General features: G+C 34.3%; 1 protein-coding gene across 1 annotated transcript; it reads right to left on the minus strand.

Annotated features, from left to right (window-relative positions):
* Nucleotides 1-487: 487 nt before the first annotated feature.
* On the minus strand, nucleotides 488-12,720 carry LOC129757563 (coiled-coil domain-containing protein 149-A). Its single transcript, XM_055754838.1, has 5 exons — nucleotides 12,345-12,720; nucleotides 2,072-2,767; nucleotides 1,916-1,997; nucleotides 1,566-1,710; nucleotides 488-1,463 (listed from the first exon to the last, which is right to left on the minus strand). The coding sequence occupies exons 1-5, from the start codon at nucleotides 12,504-12,506 to the stop codon at nucleotides 911-913; spliced, it is 1,638 nt and encodes a 545-aa protein (XP_055610813.1). The 5' UTR covers nucleotides 12,507-12,720; the 3' UTR covers nucleotides 488-910.
* Between the last annotated feature and the right edge of the window lie 251 nt (nucleotides 12,721-12,971).

Here is a 12,971-nt window from a genome sequence, read left to right on the forward strand (position 1 = left end):
ATTTGACAAAGGCCTCAGTGTACGGACAATTTTTTGACGTCGTTTTCGGGACTTTCTATACAAAATGAATTGGATTATTTTTAAGGTTTAATTTATAAACATTTTTAATACTGATCTGCAAAAAGGACTAGTTTCTGCAGCGAATGATGTAATTGTAATAGTATTTTTATTGACTGAAAAAGTGCACTTTTTGATTGTTTGGATTTCAAGGTACGTGCTGTACGGACAATTTTTTGATACAGTGTATGAGCCAAGACCCCAAGGTTTTTTAATCTCATAAATATCTACAGGACACCTTTTATAATTTAATTAGCGTGTCTAGGTATAATTACATTTACATTTATTACATCTTAAGTTATTGGCTGAAATTCAACTTGAAAACATCAAACTGCTTAAGGGGGGATGTTAATTATCATCATTGAGGGAAAAGTTCGGATCACTAACAGCTAAAACCATCAAGGTTTACATGATGACATTAGCAGGGGCGAGATTTATTATCTTTCCACCATAAATAGTATTTAATATTTTTACAACAATGCCACCCGTCAGCTGCTCTATGTATGTAAGTATGCCAAAATGGCAATTTTATATCCCCTATATCGTCGGCGAAGGTTTTAGAGACATTTTTCGTACCTACCAGACTCTATAAGTAGGTAAGTAAAGTGTGTGATAAATCGGGAAGTTCGAAATCCGTAGGTTTTTGTGTTAAGCAGTGTGTGCAAAACATACGTAAGCAATTGTCCGGCACCTTTTCGCTTGAAGTCAGGTGCTAACTGATTCCGTCCTCTCCTTTGTCCGGTTGGATGCTGCCTCTTCTCTTACTTGCTGTACAAACTGTCGGTAGGTAGATATATCGCTCGATTCAATTCTGTGCCGCATTTTTCGGGCCACCGGCCGGTTACTTCCGGTTTCAATTAGCGTCGTGGTTGCTGCTGCTGTTGGTGGTCTTCGGTTGACAGCTCGTCGTCATCTCCTCGTGCATGTCGTTGTTGTTCATGTACTGTCGGACGAGATCGGCCAGCTCCGGTGGTAATTCGGTCAGCTCGGCTTGTTTCGGGGCTTCATTGTTGTGGATCGGCAGCACCATCATCGGTTCCCCATTGGAGGTGGACTCGGAAGAAGATCCGTCATGGCCATTGCGATACTCACGGTCACCCAGTTCCGAGCAACTCGGTAGGCTTTTGTTCGATTCGGACGACAGTAATTCGGTCAGTAGGCCCTGCGATGTGTTGGAGCTTGCGCCTTCGCCGCCTACTTTGTCAATTGGGCCGCTGTCCGATTGATCGAGCATGGTCATGGCTTTCAGTTGTTTGAGCTCCTGGTTCAGATCCAAATCGACCGTTGCCGAGGAATAACCATTGAGAAGCGCCTGGGAGGGTGATAAATTGGGCAAACCGGCCCCAGAAGTTCCGGCCAACGAGTGGATACGCCGTTCTAACTCATTTATTTTTGTTGCTAATAACCTATTGATATGAAAAATACGGGGAGAGAGAATTCAAACGCGAAATTAGGCGCGAAGCTGCTAATGATTGATGTAAATGTTTGTTGGTGAGTTAGGTACTTACTTGTTGGTCTTTTTCTGGTGAGACAGAGCAAGGCTTTTGTCGTTGACGTTGTCCAGCAGCGCCAGGCAGAGAGATTTGAGCTCGGAAATGGTGGCCGCCTTGAGGGGCAGCTCGTCCATGGTGCCCCGTTCCAGGAGATCTTTCACTGTTAGAGAGGGCAACATTTATCAACAATTTATTCCAGTAGACATACAATGTTAAACTTCAAATACATTAAAACGGAAAAAATCTAAAAAAAAACACGTCAATTTACATTTTACATTTATAAAAAAATACAAAAATGTATAACCGGCCCCGAAGAAAAAAGTAAAAGTGCTTTAAAAGATTTTTGTCACGATAAGAAACATCACCTTGCGAGTGGGACATAACGGCCTTAGTATTACCGGATCCCAGTTTGATGATTCCCTTTCTCCGATTCGATTCTAGCATAGTCTTTTGGAGAAATATATTTTCAAGGTTAGTTGGTTAGTCACTTCCGCTCCTAAGTATTGAATCCCTTCAATTACCTTATACTTGCCGGCAGATTGCTTGGCCATCTCCAGTTCGCTTTCCAAATTGGCGATCCTCTCCTGCTGATATTTATTCTCCAATATTAACCCATCGAGGTCTAGAATCTGCTGCTGCACTTCATCGCCCTTCAACATTACCCCAAGCTCGTGATTCAGTCGGTGAGCCTTGCACTTGTACGCATCCCTCTCCAGCACCACATCCTCTTTTTCATCCAAAATCGATCGGAAATCGTACTGCAGCTGGGCATTCTTCTTCTTGAGACACTCCATTTGCGAAATCAGTATCGATTTCTCCTGTTGCCACTGTTGAGCGTGCCTCTGAGAGCGTTTTGTATGCTCCGCGCTCTGGAATCGATCGTACACACTTTGCAACTCGGTGTTCCTCGTTCGCAACACCTTGATGTCGCCTTCCAGCTCATGAACTCTCAATCGCAGCGCTTCGACTTCGGTACTCAACGTCATATTTCGTTCCCTTGTTTGATTCATCAACAAATTAACGGCCGATCCGTGGCCGAAGTTGCCCGATTGAACTTCCGGATTGCTGACGCTGTTCTTGATCGCAGAGTATCGCATCTGGAGCGTTTCGGCCATCAGCTTGAACTGATCCCGTTCGGTGCGACATTTTTCCAGCTCGTTGCGCATGATCTTCAGCGCCTCGACTTTGCTTTGAAGCTTGCGCTGGATGGCTGAACTCTGCAACAAAAAATAATACAAGTTTGAAAAATAACTTCTATAGATAAAATATATTTTCCATCATTGAAATTTTATATTTGTAATTTACCACATTTGGGATTTTTTTTCAATTATCTGACAATTTGCGCCGGTGGTCTTCTGATGTTCCCCAAAATTGAAAATTTGAATTATTTTTACGACTTTTAATGTTTTTTTTTACAGATTTCTATATTTTTTTTTTCTGAATAGATTCGGTTAGTTTTGTAAATAAAAAAATAACCATAACTCAGTTATTTTTCAATAGAAATTATAAAATAGCACATCAAAACGCACTGAAACTTTATCAGCTTTACAAATGAAATATTTGGTGATTTGATGACTGGTTTTTTCTAGGTTATTTTTGCTCTTAAAATATTTGTACAAAAAAAATATTGAAAAACAATATAGTGGAGTACTATTTGATTATTCATTTTTATGGATTTTTAACATTACAAAGTTTTTGTACGAAATAGTAACTTTTGAAAACACGTCCTAAAATCTTTAAAATGGTAAGCACAATTTGTAGATGAAGCCTTTAGTAACAATAAAAGGAACTTTTATCAGTGGTTACAAGCTTGGAATGTTCTCAAGAGTGTGGTAGATTTAGCTTATTTGATTTGAGCATAGAATAAATTGTTTTTTTTTCAAGTAAGCATTCAAATTTTTGAAAAAAAACTTATTATATGATCAAATCAAATAAGTTAAATCTACCAAACTCTTGAGCAAATTCAAAAATTTAAACCACCGATAAAAGTAAATCAAATTTTCAAAAGTAAAAGTAAGAGATTAAAATTTTTCGATTCATATATTAATCTTGCGAACTAAATCCAAAGTTAAGATTTTATTTTGTAAGTTTGCTCTTGGAAAATTGCAATAAACTCAATGATGTGTTTGTTATACACAGAAAATATGGTATTTCCTGAAATTTTTTTTTTCGTGAATATAAGTTACATGTTCAACAAATATTTTTCATTCAAAATCAATTCCATAATTAATTTCCTATGTAAAATCTTTAAAAAATATAATCAGATCTTTTCAACAAACAAAACATGCAAAAAATTCTTCTTTTTATTTGTGATTTTCAGCTGTTTGCAAATGGACTTGAATTAAAAATTTGAAATTTAGACAAAATTGAAAGTCTGAGATCTGTGCGATTTTAACACATTAAGGACCGCAAAGAAATCTAAGTCCGAAATTTGGCATTATCTTTCTCAGAAACCACTGGACCAAATTTTACAAATTTAGTGTCTTTGAGTTATCAAAAGTGTTGGTTACAATTTTGTAGAATGAAGTTTCAATATAAAATGTATCACATTTGAAATATACTCCTCAGCAAAGCGCACATGCGTCATGCGAAAAAAAACGAGATATCTCGTAGTTGGGCCGCAAAGTGTTAATTCCTCAACGAAATAGTAATCTGAATCTGAATCTGAATCTGAATTATAAATATTAATTCAGAATAAGAATTCTGAAACTGAATTTAATACATGAATTTTGAATCTGTTTTTTTAATTTCAATACGATTTCTGAATCTATATTCCAAATCACAATTTAAAATATGAGCCAAGAAGTGAAATTTGATTCAGAGCTCTCAACCATAAATCAATTTAAATTCTGATGTTTTGGATTTTAATTTCAACTTCATTCAATCTTTCATATGAATCTGAATCATTAGGAAAAATAACATTTTATGAACTTTGAATAATGAACCTGTTTGTGAGTTTTCAATTCTGTATCGCCATTTGAAACCTATGTTATGTTTGAAATCTGAACATCGAATCTAAATATGAATGTTGAGAAGAATTCAACCTCAATATTGAAAATGTATATGAATCCTTCAGAATTATGGGATAAATAGTTGGTTTCTGGGGAATGGTTTCGGATAACTAGAAATTCAAGACCGATTGATTTGGGTGTCTAAATTCAACTAAAACTATATTTACAAGTTTGTGTCTATGGCACATCTTGGATTTATGTGTTGTAATAAGGTTGATAACTGTGTGTAGAAAGAGAGAAATTTATATTGTGTTTTACATTGAATATTGGTTATGGTATGTGTTGTGAGTATGAAATGGAATTTGAGAGTTGTGTGAAATAATATGTATGATGGTTACGCCACAGAATCAATGGGGTGTAAGTGCAAAAATGGTCGATTTTGAGTTAATAATTCCAAATGAATTCCGAATGAAAAAGGTCGATTGCTTTGATGTGTTTTTTTTGCTGGTTTGGTTCCGTTTGGATAGAGTGGCTCGTTTTGATAATGTCGACAATAAAATGGGCCAAACAAATTTGTTTAATATTGGAGTTTACTTAAATGAAAATTGAGTGCCGCCCACGGATTGCTCAAGGGTAAAATCAGAACAAAGCATACTCCAGTTGGCGTCATCAAGTTTATACAAGCTAAGTATTTTAGTATTAAGTTCTTTCAATAAGAATCCTTTTGATAGTTGCTTCCTCACTAATTTAGCTGTAAAAGCTAATAGTTTTTGAAATGGTAGAAAATGACGGATTTTTTTTTCGTTTCGGAAAATTTACTTAAAAGGTTTAAACATATTTTTAGAAACCCTGTCGCATTTGTTATTCATGTTTTTGGTATATTTTCATTACAGTGATGAGTGATACTTTTTTTTACCTCTAATTTCAATTTTTCCTCTATCGCGCGACAGCAATATTATTCATGATCACCCAAATTCTCCAAATGATTCGACAATGTAAAGATTCCCTTTTTTTACTAAGAGTTAGTTCCAGCGTATTTTTGTTTGAAGTTCAAATATTTACTCCTATGAACATAACTTTCATTTTAACCGTGATATATCAGATTTGTAAAATGTAGTATTAGAATAGTTTTTACTTGTTTTCATCAGATATTTAAAAACCCGAATCTTCTCAGATAGTATAGATTGATGAAATTTCATAATGGTTTACAAACAGATATTCAAAATCAACTTAAAATTGAAATATTCAATGAAAAATCTACATAAGGCCTTTAGTCAAAATAGGGATTTGAGTTCACGGATTTGAGACATAAAAACTACTCGTTCATTTGTCATTGACTGGATAATATGGCAAAAATATAGTATAAATAGGAAGTACAGTAAGAAACAGGAACTTTAACAGATTTCAAACGGTACAGCCACAAAGTGATGGAACATCGAAGGCCTTTAGGATTAATCAGGAGTTTCAATAGGAAACTTAGGCATTGTAAGAGAGTAGGAGAATAGGTTTCAAGTGGCCACATCATTTACCAAAGTGATTTCCATGCCACATCACCCTTACTCCCAAATAATCAGCGTGAGGTTTGTGGAGGGATGGCGTACAGCCGGTCTCCGCAAAACAGATCATCACATGTGATGCACTTCCCTTCCTCCTATCGACTACATGGACTTGGCCGGCGTCGTTATTGGTTCTTTCAAAAGTAGGAGATCCTCAAAATTGTAGGGGAGAGTGGGGATACTTGATCCCCTTTTCTTATTTTCACCATATCTTTTTGGAAAAAATTAGCAACTCGCCGTCTTTGACATTTTCTGACACCTTGTAACTTCAAGTTTCTATGCTCCAAAAATTAGAACGATACTTGAACCCGTTGATGAACTAGAAGCATTTTCGTGGGAGTAAAAAAATTGCGATTTTTCTGAAGTGAGGGGAGACATGATCCCCTATTGAAGGAGACTTGATCTTTTATTCAGGAAACCCTAATCCTTGTATAAAATCAAACAAAACCCCAAGATAGAATGTTAATTGACTATTTTGGTCATGTTTGTTCTCATTTCACAATTTATAGCAGACATAAGAAGAAAATTCTATAACTTTGTCTCAACGCTAATAACATTGCATACTTAAAGGCGCTATTTTTTATAATCAAAAGAAAATTAATTATTTTCGCTCTTTTCTTCAGACAATTGTTTGATAAATATTAGTTTTTGGATAAATATTGGTAATTTCGTAATCAGCAATCATAACGATCAATTCAGAAGAAGAATATGTCATTTGGAAGGGGGATCAATTGTACCCGACTCTAGGGGATCAATTGTACCCATAATCAACATTTTAGAGAACTTTTTCTGAAAAAAGTTGAGGGTTTTCCATTACTTTGAAAATATAGCATTATGAAGTTCATTTTACGCTCGAACGATTGATATATTGGAACAAACATTTTTTTCATAATTTTCCCATGTAAGGAACATTTTAAAGTGATGAAAAAAGATCTTCAAGTTTCATTTTGTGAAATTTTTCAAACAAAGTTCAATTACTCAAACAATTATTTTGTTAAAAATTTTTAAACTACAAGCATTGTTATTTTGCTCATTTTGGCACATTTTTCTAGAACATTTGATCTTTGTAAGACATTCCAGTTTCGAGATATAGCTAAGGAATCAAGTATCCCCAGGGATCAAGTATCCTCATTCTCCCCTACAGTGAGATTGTGTTGCTTGTTCCCAGCACTTTTCATTTGGTTCATTGTGCAATGTTGATTATCTCGAACCAATCACGGAGTGCCATTATGCCATTGGCCAGGAGGGGCCGCAGGTGGACCGTAGTTGATAGCAAGCTCAAGCTCAAATGAATTCCGAATGAAAAATTCAATTTTTTGAAAAGTGCCATAAACTAGGGAAACATTGATAACCTTTTAAGTTTATTTTGGAATATTTTGGAAGGCGTTGCTTGTTTGTAACACATTAATGTTTTAAAATACTTACTGAGGTAAGGAGTATAAAGCATGACCATTGATAGCAGAATATTCAAACGAAATTAGTGGCTATTACTAATAGTGTTTTCGTTTATTGGCAGTGGCAACCTAGTTACCCACGAGTTTTGCCCTAACTGCTGTTTTTACGTTCGGTTATTAATTCAGAAGTCCACTAGTTTTGCCCGAGATTTGAACCTCAAGCAGGCGGTTGCACCCCGTAAAAATTGTCAGTGTTGGGGGTAAGCATAAGGGTGAGTATAGCAACCATATATTTGCATCGTCCCGGGTAACGATTCTGTTTGTTTATTTAGAAAAAGTTTTGCTCCGCGCGAGTGGAGATAAACGAAAACGACATAAGTGTTTGTTACAATACCAAACTTCATGTTTCCGGGTAACTTTGATCATTATGGTTTTAACGTGTCTAAACATCTTCAAAATTATTGTTTTGATGCTAATTAGCACTGAAGGCTTAAAACATCAAAATCAGGAAATTGAATTTTCCAACATTTTCTTTCAAAAACAAATACATATACTCAAAAGATGAACAATGTTGCTGCATACATTTAGGGGCAAAAATTATAAACATTTCTCAATATTTTTTGGCCTCAAAAACAAATGAAATTTTCCCTTGATTCAGTTCTCCAGGTCCTCCCACTGTTCCTATGTTCTTTTTTTTTATTCAAACTTAGCCATTTGATTGAGTTTTTAGCCATTATTTCTATACAGGCTTTCTCCTAAAAAATGTCAGTTTTTTTTAATATACAAAAATTATTATAGAATAACCATAAAAATAACCCTAAAGGTAAACCTATACAAAGGACAAAAGCTAAACTTTCATATAATACAACCAATTTGTTTCTAAATGCTATCATTTTATCAGGAGAGGTGTTTGTTTGTGAGTCTTCGAAAAAACAGATATTTTTAAACTTCAAAATTAGATTTTAAGTAATATAAAAAATCTCCAACTACAAACGAAATTCAGCCTATTTGTAGCTCAATTTATAGGTTCTCAAACGTAGAAAACAGTTTTCAGATATTTTAACAACAGACTTAGTTAATGATGATTATCTGCAAAAATTTCATGTTGATCAAAGTTACCCCTGTGATCAAAATTCCCCCAGTTTACGGTATATGAAAAATTACCTAACACAACAATTTGAAAGCGTGTTTTCACTAAATAAGCTTTATGCATTTATACTTCTTAGGCTCCAAGTTTCTATCAACAAGGGAGAAATTTTTGAAAAACTATAACAGAAAACTGAACGTGGAATTAGCTTTCGAGGATTTGGTATTAGTTCTGAGTTCAAATAGTTACTCTTGAATAATAACACTGAATCATAAAAAATTGATAGAGATTTTGAAATTTTGTGTGCAGAGTAGAATACCTTGCTTGTTTCTCCTGAACCCTCAAGGGGGGGTGTTAACTCCCAAACCCCTCCCTCCCATTTCTACGACCATGTCCTTTCATACAACTTATAAATCCTTTTATAAATCAATCTGCGAATCTATAATAGAGTTAGTTGCCCTACTTTGGACCCTTTAAGCGGTGGTTTTAAAATAATCATATTATCTGCAAGTTTTAATGAGAATGTTGATTGGAACATTTGCAAAGATATGGATGTTGTAAATTTCCATCTTTGAACCTACTGTTCCTATTTTGGTACTGAACTGGTACCTTTCATTGGACATAGGGGAAAGGTTTCCAAAATGGGCCTATCGGGTTAAATGACTCTACGGCCGATTGATGATAAGGCTGACATGACAACATATCTAATCAATGCATTTCGAGGGTAATACGGTTTGAACATAAGGCAAGAAAGAATTTTTTGAATAAACCAACTCATAAAAACTTAAAAATTCAAACAAGGTTTTGAAACCTTTTGATGTAATATTTTGACTTTTAAAAATCATACGTTAAGAAGCTCAAAACAAAAAGTTGGGTGGTTTTTGTTTCTTATTCGAATGAACCTTAGAAGATATAAAAATTTAAGCTTTTTTGACGGTTTCATAATGATTGGAGTGTGGAATAAGGGAGTGTTTTTGTATGCCCCCATCATGTTTATAAAATGCCGCTATCCTAAAATAACAGCTTAAATGAAATAAATATATGATTTTTATCATTAAAACTTCGAATTTAAGCTCTAATTAACACCTTTAAAGAGAATTGAAAATCTCAAAACAGATTTGATAAAGTTTTTCTTATGGACGAATTGCCACCATAATACGGCAACCCTAACTTTTGTTTTATTCTATAAAATAATAAAAGAACTAGATTTTCACAAAAGCTCAGCTTTGTCGTATGAAAGTTATCAGATTCTAGCATTCCCAATGAAATTATACGGAAATATTGCCAAAAAATAGATATTTTGCCTAAAACATAAATAGGCGCATCGATTTCTCAAAAACTGAAAGAGATTTCAACATGAAAATTACTCCAATGTATAGAAAACAGGTGTCTTCTCAAGTGTATATAGTTTTTGTACACATATTCGATGCAATATTTGATAAAATCAGGATTCCGCTTAATAGGCGCATATAGCCCGCTTCTCCCCTACAACTAAAATTTTTATAAAAATTCTGATTTTTCGAAAATAAATAAACAAATTCAATGTAATTTTCAATAAAATATTTAAATTTCTGTCATGAATATCTCAAAAGCTTTCATTCCTCGTCAGATCTATCAGCAAAATAATGGCTTAAACTTTTTTCTGTTTACTTACTTGTAGTTTATTTGCGTAAATCTCTCAACAAATGTTACAGATGTTCAATATTAGTTCTGAATTATGTCCCAATTCGAAATTGGCACCTTTATTGATTTGTTGGTATTAAGAAAATGTTTTGGTGCTGCCAGGTGTCTAAAAATGGAACATTAAAGTCTAAAGTTTCCTATTTTTGGACCCCTTACAAATTTTCCGGGTTTTCCATTGATTTTAATTTATTTTAGGAAAATAGGTAGTATGAATCATATTCTTCACAGTGAAAGTAACTTCCCTTTAAACTTTGACTTGGACAGTAATAAAACGTGATTTTTCCTTATTCACTCTAATTTCTCAAAACAAGACCCACTAATAGGGCATTCTTTTAAAAATGTTGAAGTTTGTTTACAGAAAGACTTTTTATGGCAAAAAGCAGTATGGTAGGCTTCAGGAAGAATACGAGTCACCGTAAAAATCCGTCGAAAAGTCACCGTAAACATCTGTCGGAACCGTTTTTTTACAGTTATTGGATAGATTACAAGTAAATTTAACATTCTGCATAAAAAGTTTGAAAACATAGTTGACAGTATTGTTTTAATAGCCACCGTTCCTACTTACCCCACGCCCCCACTTACCCCGGTGTACCTTAATTGAATAGATATTATTTTAACTATTTCTGACATCACAAAACGAAGTTTTTTCAGTTGAGTATTTGACTGAAGATTTTAATCTATTTAACAACTTTATTATAGAGTAAAACGCGTTTTAATTTAATCTTAAAAATGTCCAAGATTCGCTCTGGTTCAAAATGCTTTCAAAATTCCCGTAACAAGGAAAAAATAACATGGAAAATTAATACTTTTATAATTTTACCCAGAAGCCAATATTACTCAAGGTCTTCAGGAAATTGATCATTAAGTTAAAATCTTTATTTTCTGAAGTGTACATGTGTGCATGTGTGGCTTTTTTACTTCCTAAAAGGATCAAGATATGTTAATTCATCAATCATGGTAGAAATTTTTTGAAATTGAAGAAAATTGCAAATCACATGATTCCGTACATGCATTTACAGTTTATGGAAATCTTCTTGTTTTCTTCTATGTTAACGAAAATAAAAATGAATGAAGGCAATAAATGTATGCCGTCTACTTAAAAAAGTATTTAAGTGTTTCAGTCTAAATAATAACCATATTCACTTCCATATTTGACTTTATCAAATTTGTCGTTCCATTCAAATTCAAAAGAAAATACATAATTTTGAAGCTCAGAAGTTGAAGCTAATACAAAATTCATAACCCTTTGCTCATGTAAGCCTAAGCTTATGCCATTTTTTTAAGTTGCCTCTACATTCAGTATGTAGCTCAAGTGTATAAAAGAAAAATGGTTATTTTGTGAAATTTGGTCCAGGAAATTGCATGTTAAATCTGTTGGAGTTTGGCGGATCGACCATTAAGTGGTTATTAGAATCTTTCATTTAACCAAGACTCCCACGGAGTGGAAAATTTTGGAAATTCCAAAGAACTTCATTTAGGAAAAAATCTAAGTTTTTAATGAAATTACAGTGTTTGCGAATATTTTGTAACGGTTGTCTTTTACTCTTCAATTACTCGAAACCTCCTAACCCGCAAATCAAGCATTTAATTTATAAATTCCCTCAAAAGTGAATGGCTTTGACTTTTGGGCCTTTTTATAGCATATATGTAGCATTGAAAATCTTTGTGTAAGATATATAAAGCTGCATTTCTTGCCATCTTTTTTTAACTTTTCAGGAATGATTGAAAATGCAATTTTCCGCAAAAACTAATACTCAAAAGGAATGTAGAAAATAAATACTTCGAAACAAAATTTATAAAAAAAAGTTGTTTTGGAAAGCTTTTTAAAAATGAATACACTGAATAAATGATTATAATATTTTGAAGCTTTTGCGAGATAATTCGATCTCAGTTAGTTTTTTTTAATCAACGAATTAAGATTTCATAAAAAAATGAAATAACTTCTGAAAAATCAATTTCCAATTGCTCACGCTCGAAAACTTCGTATGTTAATATCGGGACGCAATTTTCCGCTCGCATATTTAATTCAAATTTCTTTCCAAGTAAAATATTAAACACCTTTTGTCGGTATTAAGTTTCAATATCAAAACAGTTCCAAGAATCCCCATTATTTTCCAACTCACCTCAACATCAAGCTTCTCCATATGTTCGAAATCCAAGTCACCTGGGTGTTTATGATGTGCCATTTTGCTGCTGCTGCTGCTATCCTTGCTCGGATTATTGACTCCTTTCGAACGTTTTTCTTTGGTATCTACAAAGTAGGACTTTACCTCGTGCGATATCATCAGAAGAGTTGCTTATCCATTCAAGAAGAAAACAGTTTGCGCTACTACTATTTTACAACTATTTACAGGGTTTAGGAAAAAATGGTTTTACTTTTCACGAGCTCAAAACCGCAGGAAGTTTTTCCTGAGGGGCTTTCAGTTACTTGACGTTTTCACAGTGGGTTAAAAGTCAGTCAGTCAGTCAGCGCTTGCTATGAATGTCGTTCTCGGTTTTCCGTCTATTGAATGTGTGTGGGGGAGAGTTGATTGGAAAATCGATTTTCCTCACCCTCTTCTCGGGCCTTGCGAGGGGGTGCTTGTTTATGTTCATCGCAGTTGGCGCATTTGTTTTGGTCACCGATGATCAGCATAATGCTGTTTGTGCGTGTTTTCGAACGATGAGTTCATCCCATGGAGAATCGATGAAACTTGCGATGAGGCATTCCGGGAGACCCCTGGTGGAAACTTCGAGAGGTAAAATTTGAA

This window comes from Uranotaenia lowii, chromosome 3 (genome assembly GCF_029784155.1).
Source record: "Uranotaenia lowii strain MFRU-FL chromosome 3, ASM2978415v1, whole genome shotgun sequence".
Lineage (NCBI taxonomy): Eukaryota > Metazoa > Arthropoda > Insecta > Diptera > Culicidae > Uranotaenia > Uranotaenia lowii.